Source organism: Ranitomeya variabilis, chromosome 6, assembly GCF_051348905.1.
Source record: "Ranitomeya variabilis isolate aRanVar5 chromosome 6, aRanVar5.hap1, whole genome shotgun sequence".
Classification (NCBI taxonomy): domain Eukaryota; kingdom Metazoa; phylum Chordata; class Amphibia; order Anura; family Dendrobatidae; genus Ranitomeya; species Ranitomeya variabilis.
The window spans coordinates 519,481,132-519,507,434 of record NC_135237.1 but is presented as its reverse complement, the minus strand read 5'-3'; the positions used below and the strand labels follow the sequence as shown (position 1 = coordinate 519,507,434).

The window sequence follows — 26,303 nt, the reverse complement described above, 5'->3', positions numbered from 1 at the left end:
GGACTTATCTTTGCTGAACTGGACAGAGTGTCAGGGAAATCCAAAAGAGCAGTGGCTCCAAGCAGGAACAATTGACAACTGGCATTGATTGAGGGCTAGGGCCAGACTAAAAAGCCGAGCCAGAAAGACGATCAGTGGAAGCAGCTGCTAAAGCTAAATCCAAGAAGCAGCTATACCACTCAAAACCACAGGAGGGAGCCCAAGAGCAGAGTTCACAAAATTGCCACTTACAACCACCGGAGGGAGCCCAAGAGCGGAATTCACAACACCTCCGTTGTCTGCTTAGGTGTTTAAGTGAGACAGCCAACCTATAATTGGCTGTCCTGCCGTGGTTTGAAGTAATGCTTAAAGTCTCTTACTTTCTCGGCGTTCCGGCCACCGACTGTTTGCGCCTCAGAAGGATGTTGCCTCGATCTTACAGCACGACTCCTTCTGGTCCTATTGCCTCTTTGCTGTATTCCCGTTGCTCACTTGTTGCGTTGTTCTCTTAGGAGTCTGCCAGGATCCCATCCCTGACAGGTCCTCTCTAGCTCTTCCCAGTTACTTCTCTCTCTGTCTTCCTGTCCAACCCCCAGTTTTACCAGAGTGTGAGAAGTGGCCTACTAGATAGAACCACCCCCCCTGGTGGCTGGAGTGTGAAGTGTAGTGTGTGATACCTGGTCAGGTGAACTCCCTTAGTGCAATCAGACGCAACATCACTCCCCTTAGCGGCAGAGCGACGTTACTGCAACGACCAGGACTCTGGGGCGCTGCACTCCCCCCTGGTTAAATCCAGTACTCCCGGACTGGGAAAATAAGAACAACAATACATGTTAACAGAAAACACACAAAATTTTGAAACATCATAACCAATTAAACATAACAGTGCTTCCCTTTATGGGAGGTGAGGACTCTTGAACGTTGCAAAAGTTAGGTCATGCACAGTTTATGACTCTCTCAGTTCAGTGGTTGAAACAGCGGGGACCCCGGGTAAACAAAGGGGTCCCCTTTTAGAAGTTTTTGGAGTAATTCACTGTCCATTACTCCGTTGTCCATTTTAAAACCTGCAACAAAAGATATGCACACAAACAATTGTTAACTAAATAGCAGCCCTCACTAATACCTCCAAGTTTTGTAGCGGAGGGGAGTTTGATTCTGAGTGCTGCGCGTAGACTTTCGCAGCGCAGGGGTTGCTACTGGCCTAACAGGGCCCACTATGCTTGCTACCGCTGATGTAGTGCACTGCCTTCTAGCTACACGTCTAGTGAGTCTGGGTAGCACTGGCAGGCTGGAGCTCTCAGGGCTGCTGCCAGCAACAGTGGGTACGGCAGGCCCGTCGATAGCAGAGGGAGGATTTGCCAGTTCAACGGTCGGCACGGCATCTTCAGGTAGGGCTTGTTGAGGTTGCGGGGCCGGATGATCTGGTACCACCATTGGTTCTGGTGGGTTCGGCTGGTGGAACGTTAGAACAGGTACCACGATGGCCTGATTTATCTGAGTCCAGGACTGGGGAAAATCACCAAGGACAGTGTGGATCATCTCCTCCTTTTCTACAGGTGGAGAGGTTCCTGGATCCATTTCCCTCGCTCTCAGCTTATCAGGGCAGGCTTTAAGGTGGTCCCTGGATATCACCGTCAAGGTCTCCCCTCCATCCTTGCTGATGAAGCAAACCTTCGTGTTGTCGAAATCGGACGGCAGGACAGTATATGGTTCCGCTTCCCATTGGTCGTCGAGTTTGTGTAGCCTCCTCTTTCGTTTGAGTACGTGCTCACCAGGTGGCAAGGGAGTTGCAGGGGCATGCTGGTTGTAGTCCCTTTCCTGTTTTTGCCTGGCCTGAGCAAGGCTTCTTTCCACGCACTCCTGTACCTTGCGGTACCTTTGCCGCCTCTCGGTATCCCAATCGGCATCCGGCGAGGTATCTTCGGGGGTTAGGACCCACATGGTCCAGATCAACGGGTAACTTGCTAGACCTTCCTCGCATCAGGTACGCTGGAGTGCAGTTGGTGGAATTTACTGGGATGTGATTATATATGTCCACCAAGTCAGGCAACTTCGTTGGCCACAGGCTCCGTTCCTCTACGGGCAAGGTCTTTAGTAAGTCGATCACCACCTGGTTCATCTTTTCGCACATCCCATTGGTTTGGGGATGGTACGGTGTGGTTCTGATCTTCTTACACCCGTACAATTGGCAGAACTCTTGGAACACTTCCGCTTCGAATGCTGGTCCCTGATCGGTCAGTACCTTCTCCGGGTAGCCATGGGGCCTACAAAAGTACTGCTGGAAAGCCTTGGCGGCCGTCCTGGCCGTTAGATCCTTGACAGGCACAACCACCAAAAATCTGGAGTAGTGATCCACGATGGTAAGAGCGTAGACATAGCCTGACCGGCTAGGTGTCAGCTTCACATGATCCAGCGCGACCAGTTCGAGCGGCCGCTTGGTGATGATAGGCTGCAAGGGAGCCCGTTGGCTGCCACGGTCCCTCCTGCGTAGGCTACATGGACCGCACTCTTGATACCACTTCTCTATGGCTCTCTTCATGCCAATCCAATAGAACCTCCCTCGGAGTAGCCTCTCCAGCTTCTTCCATCTGAAGTGTCCGGCTCCATCGTGGTAGGCTCCCAGAACCATGGGCGCATCTCACCTTGGCACTACTATCTGCCATACCAATTCGTGAGTACGTGGGTCGATGCTTCTCCGGCACAGCTTGCCATCATGGATAAACAGTTTGCTTCTCCCCTTCCACAGCTGCTGGGTCTCCTGTGGATCATCTGGGCCAGGATGCAACCCTGCCTGCGTCAAGAGCTCTTTCACCCGACGGACCGCGGGGTCACCATCCTGGGTCTCCGCCCATCCGTGGTGGGGCAGAGGATTCGGCATGGCATCCGGTTGGTTCTTGTGCCTGTTCTTCACATGATGGGAGTTCTGAGTGGCTTTGGGGCGATGGAATGCAGGCAGCTCCACCTCTTCGAGTGCCTCCGGGTCTTCTCCCGTTTCTGGCAAATTGGGCATTCGGGACAGGGCATCGGCATTTGCGTTCTTGCGTCCTGCCCGGTACTTGATGGTGAAGTCGTAGTTGGACAGCCGGGCCATCCACCGCTGTTCCAAGGCCCCGAGTTTGGCGGTATCCAGATGTGTTAGCGGATTGTTATCCGTGAAGACGGTGAATTTCGCTGAGGCCAGGTAGTGTTTGAACCTCTCTGTCACTGCCCAGACGATGGCAAGGAATTCCAGCTTAAAGGAACTGTAGTTGTCAGGGTTCCTTTCCGTGGGACGAAGCTTCCTGCTGGCGTAAGCGATTACCCTCTCCTGGCCTTTCTGGACCTGGGACAGCACGGCCCCCAATCCTACATTGCTGGCATCCGTGTACAGCACAAACGGTTGGTCGTATTCGGGGTAGGCCAGTACCTCTTCTCCCGTCAGTGCCGACTTTAAGCAAGTGAAGGATCCCTCCAGCCCCTCGTTCCAATCAAATGGGGTGTTCCTCCCCTTGGTCTTCTTTGATTGGCCCACCAACAGGTCTTGCAAGGGCACGGCCTTCTTGGTGAAGTCCTTAATGAACCTCCGGTAATAGCCTACCAGCCCGAGGAACTGCCGGACTTCGTGGAGGTTGCTAGGCTTTGGCCAATCCTGGATCACCGTGACCTTGTCGGGGTCTGGGGCCACTCCTTCGGCGCTCACCACATGGCCCAGGTACTGCACTTTAGGTTTCAGCAGATGACATTTGGACGGTTTCACCTTTAAGCCAAAGTTGGACAGGGCTTCAAACATCTCAGCCAGGTGCTTCAGATGGTCTTCGTAGGTCTTAGAGAAGACAATGACATCATCCAAATACAGCAGTACGGTTTCAAAGTTCTTGTGCCCCAGGCAGCACTCCATCATCCTCTGGAACGTCCCCGGGGCATTGCACAATCCGAAGGGCATGTAGTTAAATTCGCAGAGACGCATCGGTGTCGTGAAGGCCATCTTCTCTTTGTCCGCCTCCGCCACGGGAACCTGCCAGTACCCACTGGTGAGATCTAAAGGTACCTTCACACGAAACGACTTTGTAACGATATCGCTAGCGATCCGTGACATTGCAGCGTCCTCGCTAGCGATATCGTTTTGTTTGACACGCAGCAGCGATCAGGATCCTGCTGTGATGTCGCTGGTCGCTGAATAAAGTCCAGAACTTTATTTGGTCGTCCGATCGCCGTGTATCGTTGTGTTTGAAAGCAAAAAAAGTATGCGTCCTTATGTGTAATGCGATTCAACTGCCTGTAATCAACACACATCCTCATTGTACCATCCTTCTTTTTAACAAGGACTAATGGAGCTGCCCAGGGGCTACAACTGTCTCTCACCACCCCAGCCTCCTTCATTTCTCGCAACATGTCCTTGGCACACTGGTAATGAGCTGGGGGTACAGGGCGATATCTCTCTTTTATGGGTCGGTGATTTCCCGTGGGGATGTGATGTTGGATCCCTTTCACCTGTCCAAAATCTAAGGGGTGTTTGCTGAATACCTGCTCGTACTCGTGAACCACCCTGTAGGCCCCCTGTTTCTGATGGGATGGGGTAGAGTCAGTGCCCACATGCAATTCCTGACACCAATCTTTCGAGTGCCCTGCAGAACAGTTGTCCTCCGCCACGTTTGACGGGACCAAGGGTTCAGGTGTCTGTATCACACTATTATTGACGGCGAACAGTTTGGATAGCGTGGCATACTTGGTGAGGTGAACCTCTTCCTCCCCACAATTGAGGACACGTACGGGCACCCTCCCCTGGCGGACGTCGACCACCCCCCGGGCTGTCAGGATAGTAGGCCTATTGTCTGAATATACGGGTTCTACCAAGGCCTGGTAGTCCTTACCCCTGAGGCCTATAGCTGCCCGACACCATATTTAACATTTCACTCCTGGGGGGTATCGCGATAGGGTTTGAATCACTCACAGTGACACGACCAATCTCACCACCAGTCAGCTCTACCTGCTGTCTCTGCATCAGAGCTCTGATTTCTTTTTGCAGGGCGCGTTGTTCACTGTGGCCAGCGGTTTCTGCTACCTGTTGCAACAAAACAATAACTTCTGCAAGACAATTTTCTATAACATTAGTACCGATAGTCATCATGGGATTACATTCTCGGCGATCAATATCAACAATCACAATCCCTTGGGCTTTCAATTCCACCCGCCCCACCTTGATGGTGACCTCTTTGTACCCCACTTGTGGCAACGGCTGACCATTACTGGCTATTATGGTGAAATCGTCATCGGGGCCACGAGTAATATCGGTGTCCTCCCAATACCGTTTATAAAGCACGTAAGGCATCGTCGTCACCTGAGAACCGGTGTCCAGCAAAGCGTTCATGGGGATACCGTCAACCACTACAGGAAGAACTGGTCTCCCTCCAATGTATTTGGCTCTCCAATGCTGCGGACCTGACCGTCCTACTACCGGGGGGTTGGCCCTTTGCCCCAGGGGTTGCTCGTTTAAAGGACAGTACCTTGCAAGGTGGCCCACCTGATGACAGCGGCGGCAGATGGGTCGTCCGTCCCGATGGAAGCGATCGTCGTCCCGGCCTCTGGTCGGCGGAGTCCTCCTCTGTCACATCCAAGGGACATCCTCTGGTCTGGAGGCCAGCTGGATCTTCTCCTTGGGGGCCTCCTGTAGGGACTGCACCGTCCGGGCCAGGGCAGCAACGCTCTTGGTCAGCTCCTGCATCTGGAGGCGGAGACCTGCAGGGGAGTCGTCCTCTAGGCTCTGGGCATCTGCCTCGGCGGCGACTGGGGCATCCGACGCCACCTCCTGGTGGTATGTGAGAGCGGGACGCCTGGGAGGCGCTGCACGGCTGGGCTGTCGCTCCTGCAACGCCTGGATAGCTTTATCCTTGAATTGCGCAAAAGTCAAGTCTGGATTTTGCATGGCCAGGAAGTGCAATTGGCCCCGTTGGTGACTGCACAGGAGCCCCTCAATGAACCGCTCCTTCAGGAGTTTATCCTCATCCTGCATGCTGTCAGGGTCACTCTGCTTAATGGCCCGCAGCGCCTCCTGGAGATTAAGGGCATAGTCCCGTAAGCTATCCTGCGGTCTCTGTTTGCATCCATAGAAAGTCAGTTTAATTTCTGTAGCAGTGCGGGTATCGAAGGTGGCTTTAAGCTTTGCAAAAACCTGCTGTGCAGTTCCCTTATCCGCGGCGGGCCAGGACTTCACTTCTCTCAGAGCCGCCCCGAAGAGTTGGCCGATTATCATATGAACCTTCTGAGGCTCCGTCAGGGGATAGAACTCGAGCAGGCTGCAGATTCCCTCTTTAAAATCAGTTAATGTGTGCGACTCCCCGGAGTATCGCGGGAGCCAGGCCGCTCCGGGCAGGTACGGCATGGAGAAGGGCATTATGGCCTTTGTAGTAGCGGCAGTGTCCGACTGGCTGATGGGGCAGCGGGCTCCGCGTCCACCGGTGGTGGTATTAGGGCCGTGGCTACGTCCGCTACGGGGACCGGAGCTGCCTCTGCGTTCACGGCTGCGACCGCTGCCTCCGCTTCCCCTGACTCAGACATGGCTGTCCCTTCCTCCCACTAACCTGCTGGAGGTCGGAGTTCCTCTTCCGGGGTTGGCACTTTACCGCGCTTTCTCGTTCCGTGCTTCTTTTTGACCGGTTCCGCCCACGAAGCTAAGGCTCCTCCCTCCGTGCGCCGCAATGGCAACTTGTGGCGGGAACTCTTGGCGCAATAACAATGCACAGTCTTTGCAATAAGTCACAGTCCAAGCACAATAAATCACAGTTCCAAGGCACACATGACCTGATTCTTCAGGCTTAAGTAGATCCTGTTCGTGACGCCAAGTTGGAGCGCCCCCACTGACGCAGGGCCGAGGGGCACCCGGTACCGGGCCTCTGAGTCTCTGCTCTGGGGTTGTCACGGTGGCTAGACCCGGTCCGTGACCCTGCTGAGGGGCGTCCAATGAAAGGTGTGGATGGTGATGATGTTGTGGTGGTGCGGTGCAGGTCGCAGTAAATAACGAGGACACCAGGTTGCAGTCTCTTTACCTCTTTACTGAAGGCTTCGAGATAGTCAATCCAGAGCACTGTTAACAGGGCTGTCTGAGACCGGCCGGTCCAAAGGCACATTAGGAGTTCCCTTGACAGGTGAGAATCAGCGTCTACCTGCTAGCGCCTATGTGTTGTAGTCCTTCCCTGCTGAGCACCCCGGGATAGTCCTCACAATTGATTCTGTCTGCCTCTGATGTTCGTTCTCTCTCCGTCCCCCAGGTGATATGGCTAGGACGCACCCGTATGACGGGGTAGGCCTGGAGTTCTTCCGGGACTCTAGAGTCGCCCCTCTCCCACAGCTGCCTCCTGTTATGGACTGGTAATTTAGGAGCGACATGCGACTAGCTCTGAGAAGGTGGTAACTATACAGACCGCAGTTCCTGATCTTAACACAACACTAGAAGTAGCCGTGGGATGTTCCTGTCACTCCCTGAACACCTTGTCACAGCCGGAGAACTAGCTACCCCTAAAGGTAGAAACAGGAAAGCTATCTTGCCTCAGAGAAAATCCCCAAAGGATAGGATAGCCCCCCACAAATATTGACTGTGAGAGGAGAAGGAAATGACATACGTAGTATGAAACAAGATTTAGCAAAGGAGGCCACTTCTAGCTATATACATAGTAAGGAAAGAACACTGTGCGGTCAGTAATAAAAACTAGAAAAAGTCCACCGCAGAGATATGCAAAAATCTCCACACCTGACTAAAGGTGTGGAGGGCAAAATCTGCAGCCCAGAGCTTCCAGCTTAGCTAAATAGATCCATACTGATAAGCTGGACAAATGAGCAAAACATAGAATGTGCTGAACAATAAAGTCCACAACAAATGGACTGCAAAAGGACAAGCAAGGACTTATCTTTGCTGAACTGGACAGAGTGTCAGGGAAATCCAAAAGAGCAGTGGCTCCAAGCAGGAACAATTGACAACTGGCATTGATTGAGGGCTAGGGCCAGACTAAAAAGCCGAGCCAGAAAGACGATCAGTGGAAGCAGCTGCTAAAGCTAAATCCAAGAAGCAGCTATACCACTCAAAACCACAGGAGGGAGCCCAAGAGCAGAATTCACAAAATTGCCACTTACAACCACCGGAGGGAGCCCAAGAGCGGAATTCACAACACCTCCGTTGTCTGCTTAGGTGTTTAAGTGAGACAGCCAACCTATAATTGGCTGTCCTGCCGTGGTTTGAAGTAATGCTTAAAGTCTCTTACTTTCTCGGCGTTCCGGCCACCGACTGTTTGCGCCTCAGAAGGATGTTGCCTCGATCTTACAGCACGACTCCATCTGGGCCTATTGCCTCTTTGCTGTATTCCCGTTGCTCACTTGTTGCGTTGTTCTCTTAGGAGTCTGCCAGGATCCCATCCCTGACAGGTCCTCTCTAGCTCTTCCCAGTTTCTTCTCTCTCTGTCTTCCTGTCCAACCCCCAGTTTTACCAGAGTGTGAGAAGTGGCCTACTAGATAGAACCACCCCCCCTGGTGGCCGGAGTGTGAAGTGTAGTGTGTGATACCTGGTCAGGTGAACTCCCTTAGTGCAATCACTCCCCTTAGCGGCAGAGCGACGTTACTGCAACGACCAGGACTCTGGGGTGCTGCACTAACATAGAACAAGACCCCAATCAGTGGACAATAAAACATTCACACTCCTTATCTATGAACTGTTCTAATATATATGGACATAACTGTTTATCACTCACATAATGGTAGTTCTGCTTCATATGTCACCTGTCTTATCTATGGCATTTTACTGTGCTGTGTTGTGCATAAATATGTGATTCTTTAGAATTTCTAATAGTCTATGCCTGATGAAGGGACCGGAGTAGTCTTGAAAGCTTGCAATTTGTTACCATCTTTTCAGTTAGCCATTAAAAGGTATTAACTACTGAGGACTCTCAATTCTAAATATTTTTCTATCCACTGGCTAACACGGTACCTAGATATACACTCACTGGCCACTTTATTAGGTACACCATGCTAGTAACGGGTTGGACCCCTTTTGCCTTCAGAACTGCCTCAATTCTTCGTGGCATAGATTCAACAAGGTGCTGGAAGCATTCCTCAGAGATTTTGGTCCATATTGACATGATGGCATCACACAGTTGCCGCAGATTTGTCGGCTGCACATCCCTGATGCGAATCTCCCGTTCCACCACATCCCAAAGATTTCATGTTGTTTACGCCAAATTCTGACCCTACCATCCGAATGTCGCAGCAGAAATCAAGACTCATCAGACCAAGCAACGTTTTTCCAATCTTCTACTGTCCAATTTCGATGAGCTTGTGCAAATTGTAGCCTCAGTTTCCTGTTCTTAGCTGAAAGGAGTGGTACCCCGTGTGGTCTTCTGCTGCTGTAGCTCATCTGCCTCAAAGTTCGACACACTGTGCGTTCAGAGATGCTCTTAGGCCTACCTTGGTTGTAACGGGTGGCGATTTGAGTCACTGTTGCCTTTCTATCAGCTCGAACCAGTCTGCCCATTCTCCTCTGACCTCTGGCATCAACAAGGCATTTCCGCCCACAGAACTGCCGCTCACTGGATTTTTTTTCTTTTTCGGACCATTCTCTGTAAACCCTAGAGATGGTTGTGCGTGAAAATCCCAGTAGATCAGCAGTTTCTGAAATACTCAGACCAGCCCTTCTGGCACCAACAACCATGCCACGTTCAAAGGCACTCAAATCACCTTTCTTCCCCATACTGATGTTCGGTTTGAACTGCAGGAGATTGTCTTGACCATGTCTACATGCCTAAATGCATTGAGTTGCCGCCATGTGATTGGCTGATTAGAAATTAAGTGTTAACAAGAAGTTGGACAGGTGTACCTAATAAAGTGGCCAGTGAGTGTATATCTTTCCTGTACCTTAGGATTGGCACCCAAACGGATCAGCGCTGAAATGGAGGCAGTTAGAGAGAAGAAATGGGAAATAAACTGGCAGTAATAGTTGGAAAATTCTAGGAACCGCTGAATTGCCTTAACCAAAATCAGGACGTGGTCATTTGAGAACTGAAGACACCTTTTCCGGATCCTTCTTCAACCCCATATCCGACATACATGATATATCTTAGAAAAGGCAGAGAGGTGTCCTCAAAAACGCATTTGTCATTTGTGGCATACAGGCAGGCGGACATTTCTCCTATGAGAAGGCTGGTATGGAGAGAAAACCAAGATATTGTCCAGGTACACCACTACGCAGGAGTAAAGATCTCAGAAGATGTAATTCGCAAATTCTTGGAAGACTATTGGGACATTACTGAGCCCAAATTGCATAACATGGTATTCATAGTGGCTGTCCCGAGTATTAAAAGTAGTCTTCCACTCAGCTGCTTGGCAGATGCGGATTAAATAATAGGTTCCTCTCAGATCCAGCTTGGTGAAGATGTGTGCTCCCCTTCAGCAAGAAAACAGTTCTGGGATTTGATGCAGTGGATATTTGTTTTTGATCATCATCTGGTTGAGACCTCTATAGTCGATACATGGTCATAGAGTGCCATCCTTATTTTTAACAAAAAAAAAAGCCGGCTCCAGCCAGTGAGGAGGCCTTCTGGATGAATCCCCTAGCCAGATACTCCGTTATATACTCAGACATGGCTAGGGTTGCCACCAAGGATAGATACAGCCTTGAGGAATGGAGGATCCAGGAAACAGGTTAATAGAACAATTGTAATGCCTATATGGAGGTAACGTCTTCGACTCTTTCTTAACGACATCCAAATATGACCAGTAAGGCTACTTTCGCACTAGCGTCGTACTCGGCCAGTCGCCGTGCGTACTGAAGTGATGTACTGACGCTAGCAGTGAATGCGCCGCACAACGGGGGCAGCGGATGCATTTTTCCAGCGCATCCGCCGCCCCATTGTGAGGTGCGGGGAGGTGGGGGCGGAGTTCCGGCCGCGCATGCGCGGTCGGAAATGGCGGTCCGTTGGCAGCAAAAAACGTTACATGTAACGTTTTTTGCAGCCGACGGTCTGCCACAACACGGCGCAACCATCGCACGACGGTTGCGACGTGTGGCAAAGCGTCGCAATGCGACGCTAATGCAAATCAATGGTGAAAAAACGCGTTCTGCAAGCACTTTTGCAGGATGCGTTTTTTCAACCAAACTACGCATAACGACGTGCAGTGCACGACGCTAGTGTGAAAGAAGCCTAAGTGGATAGAAGACCAGGCAGATTAGAAAGCTTCTACAGCGGCCAGACTGGACATACAGGAACAAGACACCTTTTGTTGCAAGAGTGTCCCCATTGGAACTCTTCCTCGGATCTCCAGTATAGGACAGGTTCATGAACACATAGCCACAGATTGCCCAGGAGAAGTGGATGTAACAGACCAGGAAGTAGATAAAAGGCAATCTTCTTGGATTGAGGCGACTGATGTCAAGGTGTCTGTTGTGAACTCTGTTTCCGGGCTCCCTCCTGTGGTCGTGAGTGGTACTGTGTGAGTTCTCTCTTTGGGCTCCCCCTGGTGGCTCTTTTTGTTATTTTGCAGGTTTCTGGCAGGATCAGCTGTCTCGTGATCTGCTAGTTAGGTTTCCTATTTAATCCACCTGGTACTTCATTCCTTGCCTGTTGTCGTTGTATTCAGTGCTATTCTGATTGCTCCTGTCTACATCCGTTATCAGTCTCTCCAAGAGAAGCTAAGTTTGGTTTGCTTATTTTTGCTCATCTGTGTTCAAGATGTTTCCTAGTATATGATGAGTTTTGTCCAGCTTGCTAATATGTGATTTCCCTGCTTGCTGGTGCTCTGGGGTGCTGAGTTGCTCCCCCCACATCGTTAGTTGGTGTGGGGGTTGTCGCATTCTCTGCGTGGATATTTTAGCATAGGGTTTTTTACTGACCGCACAGATCCCTTGCTATTTTCTGCTATCTAGCGTTAGCGGGCCTCATTTGCTTAACCTGTTTCATCTCTGTGTTTGTCTTTTCCTCTTAACTCACCGATATTATTTGTGGGGGCTTCTATATCTCTGGGGTTATTTCTCTGAGGCAAGTGAGGTCTTTACTTTCTCTTTAGGGGTAGTCAGTTTCTCAGGCCATGAAGAGACGTCTAGGATTTCAGGCGTGTGCGGTTAGGATCAGGCTTGCGGTTAGTCCAGTTACCACATCCCCAGAGCTCGTCCTATTACCTTCTACTTAGCTGGTTAGATTTGTCATCCTAAGCCACTAGGATCATAACAGGTGTCTAAACAAGTATTCACTGTCTGCAGATAGGGAAGGAGTTTGTCCTGCTGATCATGTTGCAGGAACGTCTCTTGGAACAACTCCGATCAGCGGGGTCCTTGGCCTCAGCAAACTGTCACGCTTGTGGCTCGTGGACCCACTATGCCATGGACCGGGGAGCGCCTGGGTTTTCATTAGAGCCCCTGATAGTGTGGTTAGACTTGAGCCACAGGTTGATGCCAGGTGTCACTCCAGAACAGATCCCGATACCGCAGCAGCTGACCCCAATGGTCAGAACAGCAGATGCAAATTTTGAGCCCAAGGTGGGACTGCATTTAGGTGGAACGGATATTAGAGCTGGTTTAGATGGAACAGTGGTTTCAGACACAGGAAGTGGATCAGGTACCGCCAGAGCGGTTTCAGGTTCAAGTAAAGCCAGATGGGTTTCAGGTCCAGGTATCGCCAGAACAGTTTCAGGTTCAAGGTACAGATTCAGGCTAGGCTGGTTAGGTAAAAATGATTGGTGCTGGTACATGTTGAACTTGATGGGTACAGGGACCTGACAATGGGATCACAACTTGCAGACTGACTTAACACTATTGTTGCTCAGGCACGTCCCAACAGGTGGAGGTGCTTTTAGTACTAAGTGCCTCCCCGCTATTGGCTGGGGACATATTAGGACTGCGCGCAGTCTCTCTTTAAGAGACCGGGAGTACATACCCTAAGCGCACTGCCAAGGGGACCTACGAGGCATGCGCAGGCCCTGGTGCACAGAAGTCAGAGAAGGCAACACAACAGGGTGACCTGGGCAGTGAGTAAGTTGGCAACCCTGCTGAGAAGGAGGAGCGGAGGCATGCAGGGATGTGGATGTGCCCCATAGTAATACATAATAATACAACTTTGAACTACAAGGTTGGAGGCCACTATTCCTCTAATTGCTTGTACTTATCGGATACAAGGACCAATCTTTTCAGTTATTTAACCTTTTGATTACTGCAGATTTCTGTTGTTACAGGAATAGCATCACAACCTGACAGTCACTGGCAGTTTCCTGTATCAGGTTCCCTAAATACCATTAGCCTTGTCATGTTATTATTCCACAAGCTTACACTTCTTAGTTTGTATAAATGTTACTTACTGTATGATTATGTTGTTGTTTGCTATGAGACTTACAAAAACATTTACAAAACTTATCTTTAAGCGCTAATAGTTTTTTACAGACATGAGTGGTTTCCACAAATGGCTGCATAAATTACTGATACTTATAATGAGCCCCAAGCAGCTCTGGTTCATGTCACCACTTGTTTTGACCAATAAGTGTAAGGCCTCATTCGCACATTCAGTATTTGGTCAGTAATTTACATCAGTATTTGTAAGCCAAAATCAGGAGAGGAACAATCAGAGGAAAAGTATAATAGAAACACGTCACCACTTCTGTATTTTTTACCCACTCCTGGTTTTGGTTTACAAATAGTGATGAAAAATTGTGACCAAATACTGAATGTGTTAACGTGGCCTGTAAAGGGGATGAAAGTGGACTCGAACCACTCTCTTGCCCCTTGGGCCTGTTATTATTATGGTGGCGTGTTGCCTTTATAATTTTGCATTATTCTTTTGCCCTTTATGCTTCTATATGCCATTGTAATTTATTACAAGGCCACAGAATTGCCAGAGGAAAAAGATGACTTCTGAGATGTATAGTTTTCAATTTCTCACATGGACTTATGTTCAGTGCACTTGTCTGTGTTTCACTGTTCAGTTCCCAGCAGTGTATTTTGTGTGTGCTGTGTGAATGTAAACCATGATAATGCTGCAGCAGCTTAGGAGGTGATGTAGGTTGTCCTGAATATGGATAGAGCAGGGATGTCAAACTCAAATACACAGAGGGCTAAAATAAAAAAACTTGGACAAAGTCGTGGGCCATTTTTGATATATATTGAAAAAAGTCTGCAATTGGGTAAGTTTTTCCTTATCATCAAATATAACCATGAACCTTTCCATATGTCAACAAACTAAGAGGGTTTCCCATGAACAAAGTACATTTTAACTAATAAATGTTAAAATGAAATAGATAATCACAAATGGGGAATACTGGAATAATATGTTATGTAAGAGCAGTAAATACATATGGCCCAATAGCATAATTGAAATATCGAATCAGACATGATAAAAAAAATTAAATTAATAAATAATTGAGATAATAAAGTATAATGCCACAAAAAGTGCCCCCCAAACATAGTATGATACCCCTACAGTGAATTCCTCCACGGTTCCCTCCACATGCACGGTATGGACCCTACTGTAACCCACAGAAAAGTATGGTGACCTCAACACAGTATGATGCCCCAACTGTGATATGGGCCCCACATTGTCTTCCATACAATATAATGGCCCCACACAGTCCTCCATACAGTATAATGGGCCTCACATAGTGCTCCACACAGTAAAATTGGCCCCACATAGTCCTCCATACAGTAGAATGGCCCCACACAGTCCTCCATATAGTATAATGGCCCCCCACATAATTCTCCATACAGTATATAGGGCCCAACATAGTCCTCTATAAAGAATAATGAGCCTCCATACAATATAATGGTGGGGCAGTGACGGTGTCTCTGGCTGAATTTAATCCCCCTGAGGGCTAGATTTGGCCCGCAGGCCAGAATTTGGCTTGTGTGGAATAGATGCTGGGCAGGGAATGTGAGTGACACAGATGTTGCGTAGTAAGTGACTCGCCTTCATACTGTGCCAGTTGCAGAGGACATGTGTAGAGACATGTTGTGTCCATTTTTTTGACAGTTGCAACACGTTCCCGTTATAGCCTATGATGCTATTCATATGTCTGTGTTTTTTCACAGACCATCTGTACTTGGAAAATTTAAGGAGACATGTCTGGTTTTTTTTCAAGCAGCCCGGATGACAAAGGCCAATACAAGTCTATGGGACCATGAAAAACACATACAGCACAAGAATGGCATCAGTATGTAATCCATATGCTGCAGATATTTAACATTAAAAGTATAGAAGCTTCGTAATTTATTTATCCATCCATGAAAAACACTGATGATACTGATGGTAAAAATGGACACACGAATTATACAGTGATGACACACTAGTCCAAAACATTGATGACACCGGTACTATTTTCTGTACATATACGTTTAAACATGGATGTCTGAATGAGTCCTAAAGGAGAGAATGAAGAGACCGCCTTTATAGAGATTGTCCCCTGAACAGAGATTACAGCCATGGAAGGAGGAAAGCGAATGTGTAAAGCGGTGTGGACTGTACTGTCGCGTTCCTGTTCCTGAGCACCCCAATCACGTCGTATTGTAATGTGAATGCTGTTGTGTCTTTTTCTATACATTGTGTAGTTATGTGATATAATGTGAATTGCAATACAGTGTGATATGATAAAGTGTAGTGATAAGTAATGTATAGTATTGGTAGTATAAATTCTAAGATGGCACAGGATGAGACATAGTTTAGGGCTTAGAACGCAGGATGACTGTAGTTAGATAATAGAGCAAGAAATTGTTAATGTTTGGGACTAGCCCATAGTGAGAGGTCAAGTGGCAGTAAAATGAGACTGCTTCCTGTTTGAAGAGAGTTTGTTCCTGAGTGAGTGAGATAAGATCAAGTTCAAGGGCAGTTAGGGCTGATAGCAAGAGTGAGTACATTTTGTTCTGGGCGGTATGATGCCTTACAAAAATTCCCTGTGGACATTTCTGCAAAGTCCAGAGCTCCAGGCTCGATTCAGGTGCTATGTGAGCATCTCAACCCCTTCCTTACAGTGGAAGATGGGTGTGGAACAGCATGTGGGAAAAGTAATGGATCTCGGGTGTACTGTGCAACTGGAATCTTTGGGGCTGACAGGATCACATAGTCCAGTTAGAATGGAAAGAAATGCTGGAAATGTTCTGTACTATGGAAATAGGAAATGGAGAGCGTTGTGCCCAATACTGCGTGTTAGAATCTGATGCACTTGAACTGTTGAGTAAACTTTTGTGTGTTGAAGTGAACTGGGTGTCCCCTGATCTATGTGTGTCGGCTCCTGAAGTTGAAGACCTGGACGCAGCTGAGGCCTGTGGCCTACAAGGGAAATTAACGCACTCTACACACAACAGCACATTTGAAATGGGACATGATTTGTCTGCAAAGTGCAAGGGGAATGTGGAGCAGCAGCTCGCCAGTGACTACTGCCTTCTGGCACCTTACGAATGCATGCTCCCTGAAGTATCTGTAACAGCTAAAGACTATATGAGCGACACAGAGAAGCAGGCCGCACACCCACAAATTCTGCCATGTCTACATAGCAAGGACATGTTTAGATATTTCCAGGATAATAAAAGTGAACTAGGATTTCAAAAACTCATTCACTCTTGGTGCAAAAAGCCTGTGTAGAAATCAAAACATAACCATCCTCTTTCTTCTCTCGGTGGTGATGGTATGAAGTTTTCACAATGGATTTCTCCTTTTTACAAAACATTGGGGTGTAATCCAAAATCCATGCTAAAAAAGTCTTCTATGTGTGGACTAGCCATGACAAGCTGTCGTCTTTTTTTCCTGCTTTCCCGTGGAGCTACCTCCTCCACACTCAGACCAAATTAGGAAGTTATAGGTAAGCGGTCAGGTCCAATAATGCAATGAACCTGAAGATATAGGGTTAATTTGCAGATCAATAGCATTATGTAGGTGGCCATTCGGAGTACTGAAAGTGCAGCACCTGGGAGAAAATGAACTTGATTTCTCCCAGAAGCCGCCAGCTTTCAGTCATACAGGCGTGCGCAGAGCATTTCCAGTCACAGCTCACAGCACTGAAAGCGGCAGCTGTAAGCACACCCTGGCACCGACTGACAGCTACCTCTGTATATCAGAAATAAAGTAAATTTTCTTCCAGATACTGCACTTTCATTACTGTGGCCGCGCACTTATAATAATAATAATAATAATAATCTTTATTTATATAGCGCCAATATATTCCGCAGCGCTTTACAGTTTAACAGTTTCAAACACAACAGGCATAGGTAACAACGTTGACAATACAGTAATAAAGCAGAATAAAACAAAATAAGACAACCCTGCTCGTGAGAGCTTACAATCTACAGTAAAGGTGGGGAGATACAAAGTACAGGTGTGTATTTACAATGATTTATTTACAATGATGGTCCAGCCATCTTCAGGGAGTGGGGGGTAGATGGAGATAGCGAATGGGCTACACACACACAAACATAAAATGAGTTTGATTAGGGAACGTGATAGGCCGCTCTGAACAAATGTGTTTTGAGGGAGCGCCTAAAACTATGCAAGTTGTGGATGGTCCTAATATCTTGGGGTAGAGCATTCCAGAGGATTGGTGCAGCACGGGAGAAGTCTTGGAGTCGGGAGTGTGAGGTACAGATTAGTGCAGAGGTTAGTCAAAAGTCGTTTGCAGAGCGCAGCGGTCGGCTAGGCCGATAGAGAGAAATGAGGGAGGAGATGTAAGGCGGTGCCGCACTGTGGAGAGCTTTGTGGGTGAGAACAAGTACTTTGAATTGTATCCTGTAATGAATGGGCAGCCAGTGTAATGACTGGCGAAGAGCTGACACGTCCGAGTAACGATTAGCCAGATGGACGACCCTGGCTGCTGCATTAAGGATAGACTGGAGAGGGGAAAGTCGCTTGAGGGGGAGGCCAATTAATAGAGAGTTGCAGTAGTCCAGACGGGAGTGGATTAGGGCGACAGTGAGAGTTTTTGTTGTCTCCATGGTGAGAAAAGGGCGGATTGTAGAGATGTTCTTTAGGTGTAAGCGGCACGAGCGGGCAAGAGATTGTATATGGGATGTGAAGGAGAGATCGGAGTCAAACATAACACCCAGACAGCGCGCCTGCTGCCGGGGTGTTATTATGGTGCCACCCACGGAGAGGGAAATGCCAGATTTAGGGAGGTTAGTAGAAGGCGGGAGCAGAAGAAGTTCAGTTTTGGAGAGGTTGAGTTTCAGGTAGAGAGCGGACATTGTCAGAGACTGCGGACAGTCAGTGGCGTTCTGTAGTACAGCGGGGGTAAGGTCAGGGGATGACGTGTATAGTTGTGTGTCATCAGCATAAAGATGGTACTGAAAGCCAAATCTGCTGATGGTCTGTCCAATTTGGGCCGTGTAGAGGGAGAAGAGAAGGGGGCCAAGGACTGAGCCCTGAGGTACCCCGACAGTGAGAGGAAGAGGAGATGAAGTGGAGCCGGAGAACAGAACACTGAAGGAGCATTCAGAAAGATAGGAAGAGAACCAGGAGAGAGCAGTGTCCTTGATGCCTAGTGACTGGAGCCTAGAGAGTAGGAGAGGGTGGTCAACAGTGTCGAAAGCTGCAGAAAGATCGAGGAGAATGAGCAGAGAGTGGTCACCGTTACGTTTTGCTGTCAGAAGGTCATTGGTCACCTTGATGAGTGCAGTTTCTGTCGAATGTAGGGGGCGGAACCCGGACTGTGAAGGGTCTAGGAGGGAATGAGTGGAGAGGTAACGGGTAAGACGGGAGTAGACTAGGCGCTCCAGGAGTTTTGAGATGAAGGGGAGATTGGAGACCGGTCTGTAGTTGTTTGTGCATGATGGGTCAAGGGTTTGTTTTTTTTAGTAATGGAGTAATGATAGAGTGTTTGAAGGAGGAGGGAAAAATGCCAGAGGAAAGGGAGAGATTAAAAATTGTAGTTAGGTGAGTTGTGACGACTGGAGAGAGAGACTGGAGGAGGTGTGAGGGAATGGGGTCGGTGGTGCATGTAGTCGGACGAGAAGAGGAAAGGAGCTTGGAGACTTCTTCTTCTGTGATGGGATCAAAAGTGGAGAGTGAGCCAGGGGAGATGCAGGGAGGAATGGGAGTCATTGCACTTGGTGTCTGGGAGCGGATTTCCTGATGGATAATTTTCTCTATAAAGTGGGAGGCCAGGTCATCAGCACAAATGTCTGTGATAGGGTCTTGTGCTTTTGGCCTGAGGAGGGAGTGGAAGGTGTTAAAAAGTTTCTTGGGGTTGTTGGATAGTGAGGAGATCAGAGTGGTGAAGTAGGTCTGTTTGGCGAGGTGAAGGGCAGAGTTATAGGTCCTTAATATAAATTTGAAGTGGATGAAGTCTTCTGGTGTGCGTGTTTTCCTCCATAAGCGTTCAGCACTTCTAGAGCATCGCTGGAGAAATCGGGTTTGCGATGTGAGCCAGGGCTGTTTCACTCTGTGTTTGGAGGTTCTGAGGGTGAGGAGAGCTACTTGGTCAAGGGTGCTTCTAAGAGTGTCATTGTAGTGAAGTACAGCCAGATCAGGACAGGAAATAGAAGAGATTGGGGACAATGATGAGTGTAAGGAGTCTGAAAGTGTATGAGGGTTAATGGCTTGTAGATTTCTGAATGTGTGATAGGTAGGAGAGTGCTGGGGTGGGCGAGGAGTTGTGAGTGTGAAGGAGAGAATGTTGTGGTCAGAGAGGGGAAGTGGTGAGTTATCTAGGTAAGAGATTGAACAGAGCCGGGCAAAGACCAAGTCCAGGGTGTTACCGTCTTTGTGTGTTTCAGAGGTTGAGAGCTGTGAGAGGCCTAGGGAAGTGGTTAGTGATAGAAGCTGGGATGCAGATGTGGAAGTGGGGCTGTTAATGGGAATGTTGACGTCTCCCAGGATAAGGGTTGGTAGTTCTGAGGACATGAAGTGCGGCAGCCAGGCTGAGAAGTGGTCCAGGAAGTGGGTGGGTGAGCCTGGGGCCGGTATATGACCGCTACTCTGAGGGAGAGGGGACGGAAGAGCCTGATGGTGTGGACCTCAAAAGAAGGGAATGAGAGTGATGGAACTGGGGGTATAACCTGGAACGTGCATTGGGGGGACAAGAGTATGCCGACTCCACCACCAGGTCTGTTTGTGGGTCTTGGGGAATGGAAAAATTGTAAGCCACCATGGGAAATGGCAGCAGGGGAGACAGTGTCAGAGTCCTGGATCCAGGTTTCAGTGAGGGCCAATATGCACTTGCATAATACTGTTAACCTACATATTAACCCTATATCTGCAGATTAATAGCATTATGGGACCTAACAGGTTCCCTTATTCTGCTTCTGAATGCTGCATCTCAAGCATACTGGTTTTACTTGAAAACTAAGATTCTGAGCTTAAAATGGGTTGTCCTGCCTCTAAGCAAAATGTAAAAGTGGCAGGGATGACTTCAAAATAATATATTCAGGCACACTCACTTGGATTCAGCCGGGACAGGAAGTGATACTGTCAAGGGTTCTTTGGTCAACTGTGATTGACTGCAGTGGTCAAGTGACTGGAATGGAGTGTGGTCAAGTCAATATTGCCAATTTTGTAGTGCCCTCAATCCTGAGAAATATAGGCAGATATTTATCCATCATGTAGTGACATCAGTTAGGCACCTGATTGGCTCCAATTTTTTTCGACTGCAGGACAACAACCCCCAACATACAGTCAGTGTTATCAACGACTTCCAGACTTTCCATAAACTATAATCGTCTAGGCGGTCCACATTCTACTCTACAGTGCCACTAAAAGTAGAGCAGAGTAGAACAGCTGTACTCAGACACACCTGGACTCCTCATAGAAAAGGCAGGGACAGTTTATTACCATCTCTGCTTTCCCAATCTCTTTATACACAGCGCTAAACAAGCACTGTGTATACAGTAACAGGAAGTAAGAAGCACTAACAGTGCATCCTCCTCCGAACCCAGTGGTCATGTGAGCACTGGGTGTAGGGAAAGTATTTAAATATTGAAATGTCCCCCAAAAGATCTTTCATGACCTTATGGGGTGACATAGTAACATAGTGAATATGTGAAATAAGCAAAAAAATAAATCAAAAGTAGTTGAAAAGTGAAATAATAAAAAAATCACTACCAATCCGAAGCTGTTACTTGCCCTTCAAAAAAAAAACAGGGTTAGATGAATAAAAATAATTTTTATGAAAAAGGTGAATACATTTTTTAAAATATTTCAGTGGTACTTTGTGGTTATAAAAAAATTATGAAAAGCAGGTATGCAGATTCTTTATTTTCCTACCGATATCACTCGATATCGGCAAAAGAAAAAAAAGCTAGACAGTTAAATAAAAATGAAGCCCCATGTATCACAAAGAAGATACAAAAATGAATTGAATACCCGAACGAGAGTGTTTTTTTTGTTTTTGTTTTTTTTTACAGCTCTTTAAAACGCATGCAGGAAAACAACTGAAAATATGTCTGGTCATGAATGGGGGAAAATGGTCTAGTCGTGAACTGGTAAAGATAATGAAGAAGAACGAAGAGTCCTGGAAGTGATGATCCGACCCCCACAGAGCCCTGATCTCAGCATCATCCAGTCTGTGTTGTATTACATGAAGAGACAGAAGGATTTGCACAAGCGACATCCACAGAAGATCTGTGGTCAGTTCTCCATGATGTTTGGAACAATCTCCCAGCCGAGTTCCTCAAAAACTGTGTACAAGAAGAATTGATGCGGTTTTGAATGCAAAAGGTACAAAGGGCGGTCACTCCAAATATTGATTTGATATAGATTTCTTTTTTGTTCATTCACTTTGCATTTTCTTTGTTGATAAAAATAAACTATTAACACTTCTTTTTGTGAAAGCATTTACTTGGCAGCATTCTTTCCGAACTTGCCTAAAACATTTTCACATTAATGTATTATTGCACATAATGCATGGACAGAAAAATGAAACCATGACTGATAACTTGCTCAGCAGGTTTTGCTCAGGTGAACGTTATCATGAATGATTTTTAACATAACATTTACATGTAACTTTTTTCTCTTTACAGACTACGAGCAAGCCCAGCCAATCAGTCCCGGTCAAGTCTGCTAGTTGTGCTAGTCCGCCTTTCTCTGGTTCAAGAACTTCCTATGGCTGTGCCACCGCTACTGCTAACTAGTGATGAGCGAGTATACTCGTTGCTCGGGTGACCTCCGAGTATTTGTTATTGTTCGGAGATTTAGTTTTCATCGCGGCAGCTGAATGATTTACAGCTACTAGCCAGGCTGAGTACATGTGGGGGTTGCCTGGTTGCTAGGGAATCCCCACATGTAATCTAACTGTCTAACAGTCGCAAATCATCCGGCTGCTGCGAGGAAAACTAAATCTCCGAGCAGTCATAAATACTCGGAAACCACCCGAGCGTGCTCTGGAAAACCCGAGCAACGAGTATACTCGCTCATCACTACTGCTAATGTATTTATTCAAAAGATCCATTTTTATTTAATAAATAAGACTAGAAGGGCTACAAAAAATTAGAACCCAAATTTTTGTAATACAGTATATTAACGGCGCCAAAACACTATTTTTGTACTCCACTGTATAAAGGTTAATGTTGCGAATTCTGCTGTAAATCATAAACTTTGGTATACAAATGGAGGAATGGTTAATCATACATAGTTGTGCTGAATGAGTGTCCCGTAAAAGGCAGAGGAGTAGTTTGTGAAACCTGTCCGTAATATTTAAAGCTGGCTCTGGTATGTGCTATATCACATAACATACTAGACCAGAGCGGGGACAGAGTCCAGCTGAAAACCTGAGCTGTGACGAGCAGCAGAGATCCCGGGCACATCTCTTATAGGATTGTACAAGTGGGAACTTCCTGGTTTCTTCTGCAATATTTCAGGTCAAGTCAACCAGGTCTATGGCGTCAAGGAGGATTTTGATCAAAGGTGGGAAAATAGTGAATAGCGACTTTTCCCAGATATCTGATGTTTACATAAACAATGGAATAATCCAAGACATTGGCGAGAACCTGCAACCTGATAACATTGCTGATGTGAAGATCATAGATGCCAGCGGTAAACTGGTGATACCAGGGGGCATCGATAGCCACACACACTTGGAGTTCACATTCATTAATACATCTTCTGTGGATGATTTCTATATTGGAACAAAGGTAATCACTTGGTTTGCAATTGACTTTAAACAAATAATATTAATTTTAGAATTAAACATTCTGCAGATTTCTAATAAACCTTCTAGCAGATTTAACAATTTCTTAAAATTTGGGCTGAGCTCCATATTTATGCATCACCTGCGCCTTGTTGGACGGGACTTCTGATTTTCATTTAGCATAATTTTCTATATATTTATACTTATGGTCAGAAAACAATACCAAGTCCGACCTGGCGTTGTCCTTAGACTACAACATATTCATCATTAGGGCATCGTCGGTTCATCGATCACATTTTTTTTTTTCAAATCCAGAAGATATGAACCAGTTTTCATCATGTGTAAATGACTTGTTGACTTTGGATGATGTCCTTTTGTTAAAAGATTGCCCCATCACATATAGGAACGCCAGATATAATCTGCAAGGAAACTGTCAATAAACATTCAGTTCTTCTACAGCGCCACCACAGGTGAAATGAAGCATTACAAAGTGTTCATTAACGATCAGTGACCTCTCCACATGATGAATTAATGCTCAAGGTCTCAGAGGAAAAGTAAGGTTTTTTTTGTAGCTGCTCTCAATTCTGCAAGTCTTGAACATTTCTATTAAGGGATTAAAACTTACAAAGCCCTGACCCTCCCACTCCCACCCCTGATGAAGTAATCCACCCCAGAACATGAGTTCTCTCCCTGCTTAAGTCATCCACCCCAAAACTAATTGCAGCTTGCACTATGAAACCATTAAAGAGAAGGCGCAGTCTTTTAAGTTTGTGTTTCTTACCGGCAATCTACTCCGGCACAGGTGATATTACCGCTAGCCATTTCGCCAAAAGATCAGAGGCACCTGTTTTCCCACCTAGCAGTTTTACCATGAACGAACCCCTGAGATTACCTTAGCCTTATGTGTGGGAGACCCATACCCACCAAAACAAACCTGAAGCCACCTAGTGGGTCCAGAACTTTGTTGGCTCTCCCCAACCATACATAATAAAAATCAATATCCAACTTCGAGAAGCGCCCTCAATTGCCATAACCTTTAGCTGGTATGAAAAAAAATTCTATATCCAACTGTTGAGCATTTCAAATTCCGAACCTCAGCCTCCTTTCTAACTCACCCAACTCCAATGTTCCCCCAAAGTAGCCAAGCCCAGGGTAGATTGGTGGTGGTTTCGACACCTCCCAATAACCACTCCCCCTTTCTTCTGATGTCTCATCCATACTCCTCCTGCCTTCTACTACATTCCTACTTAGACCCTCCCTTTTATGTTTCTGCCTCTTTTGCAATTTGCATGGCACGTGTTCTTACTGACTTTGTGTCGGAGATGCAACATTAGAGAGATTGCATGCAAATGACGGCCATACCAAACAAACATTTGATTTTTTTTTAGGACTGCTGCATCAGTAGCAAAATAGGAGCATTGCTTTTAGAAAAGAACATCTCTGTGATATGATGCCACACCGAGGCACTGTATGGCTGCACACAGAGTGCCTATAAGAATCCTGTACAGGCTCCCTGCACACTGCTCTTCTATGTAACTGAGCTATTGCTTTGTAAATAATCACAGCTCCCAGACTGCCATGATCTTAGTTAATAGTAGAAAAAAAGAATGCAAATTAATTAAAATTAATACCAACTAAATAAATGGTGCAAAGATAGGTAATAGAGAGCCACATACTTACATCAAGTGATGCCCCCAGATGGGAAAATGTATAGAGTGCTTACCAGGCCCCTACGCGCGATTCACCCAAGCTTCGTCGTTGGGCATCACTTTCTATTTCTATCTTTACACCATCTGTCTAGTTAGATTTACAGATGCATTTTGATCTGTTTGCTCTTGTGCACCTTTTCTGTTACTTGTATACATTAATGTAGTCGTAGTCCAATTTTGGAGATACTCTGTACATATGTATGATCGCTAGGGTTGAGCGAAACGTGATCGGACAAATTCAAAAATCGCAGACTTTCGGCAAAGTCGGGTTTCATGAAACCCAACCCGATCCTAGTGTGGGATCGGCCATGCGGTCGGCAATCTGAGCGCCAAAGTCGCCATTTTTCAGCCAATGAAGGAGGACGCAGGATGTGGGCAGCGTGATGACATAGGTCTCGGTCCCCACCATCTTAGAGAAGGGCATGACAGTGATTGGCTTGCTTTCTGCGGCGTCACAGGGGCTATAAAGGGGCGTGCACGCCGACCGCCATCTTACTTCTGCCGATCTTAGCATAGGGAGAGATTGCTGCAGCTTCATCAGAAGAAAGGATATAGTTAGGGAGGGAAGATTAACCCCCAAACTTCTTGTGCTGTAGTGATTTCCACTGTCCAACACCACCTTTTTTTTGCAGGGACAGTGGAGGCTAGATTTTTGTGCATCAGCTCTGTAGCTTATTAGACTGCCTTATAAGGCTCCCTGATAGCTGCATTGCTGTTTGCACGCTGCTGTGCAAACCAACTGCTTTTTTAAAAGCAAAAATCCTGTTGCTCCTTTCTGCACAGTTATCTTGTTTATTTGTCCACACTTTTGTGCAGCAGTCCTTTTTATTGCTGCCATACTTGTTCTGAGATCATTGTAGGGAGATTGAAATTGTACTACAGTCCTTGTATTTTTTCATATATCAGCCAGCCACTTTCTGCCACTTACATTGCATTGTTTTATACACTGGGCCTGAGTTTTGGTTCAGTCTCCAAAAAAAAAAGGGAGATTCAAATTCTCACAAAGTGGATATATTTCAGTCCTGTTAGTTTGTCGTATATCAGCCAGCCACTTTCTGCCACTTACATTGCGTTGTTTTATACACTGGGCCTGAGTTTTGGTTCAGTCTCCAAAAAAAAAGGGAGATTCAAATTCTCACAAAGTGGATATATTTCAGTCCTGTTAGTTTGTCGAATATCAGCCAGCCACTTTCTGCCACTTACATTGCATTGTTTTATACACTGGGCCTGGGTTTTGGTTCAGTCTCCCAAAAAAAAAGGGAGATTCAAATTCTCACAAAGTGGATATATTTCAGTCCTGTTAGTTTGTCGTATGTCAGCTAGCCACTTTCTGCCACTTACATTGCGTTGTTTTATACACTGGGCCTGAGTTTTGGTTCAGTCTCCAAAAAAGAAAAGGAAGATTCAAATTCTCACAAAGTGGATATATTTCAGTCCTGTTAGTTTGTCGTATATCAGCCAGCCACTTTCTGCCACTTACATTGTGTTATTTTATGCACAGGGCCTGAGTTTTGGTTCTGTCTCCCTAAAAAAAAGGGAGATTTAAATTCTCAACAAGTTTATATACACCTTCTA

At 46.8% G+C, this 26,303-nt stretch overlaps 1 protein-coding gene and 1 long non-coding RNA gene across 3 annotated transcripts in view; both read left to right on the top strand.

The window, feature by feature from the left end:
* Positions 1-13,888: 13,888 nt before the first annotated feature.
* LOC143781482 (uncharacterized) lies at positions 13,889-22,046 on the top strand. The gene is made up of 3 exons (XR_013216735.1): positions 13,889-15,126; positions 21,299-21,611; positions 21,914-22,046. It is a non-coding gene; the product is annotated as an uncharacterized LOC143781482 (long non-coding RNA).
* Positions 22,047-22,627: 581 nt separating this feature from the next.
* DPYS (dihydropyrimidinase) overlaps positions 22,628-26,303 on the top strand; it is a 122,619-nt gene continuing 118,943 nt past the window's right edge. The window contains exon 1 of one of the 2 annotated variants that reach the window (XM_077268112.1): positions 22,628-23,023. In XM_077268112.1, the coding sequence (XP_077124227.1) occupies positions 22,769-23,023 (255 nt within the window). In that variant the 5' untranslated portion in view covers positions 22,628-22,768. Of the gene's footprint in view, positions 23,024-23,497; positions 23,574-26,303 lie in introns of those variants that run through there. The other variant, XM_077268113.1, reaches the window with a different exon arrangement.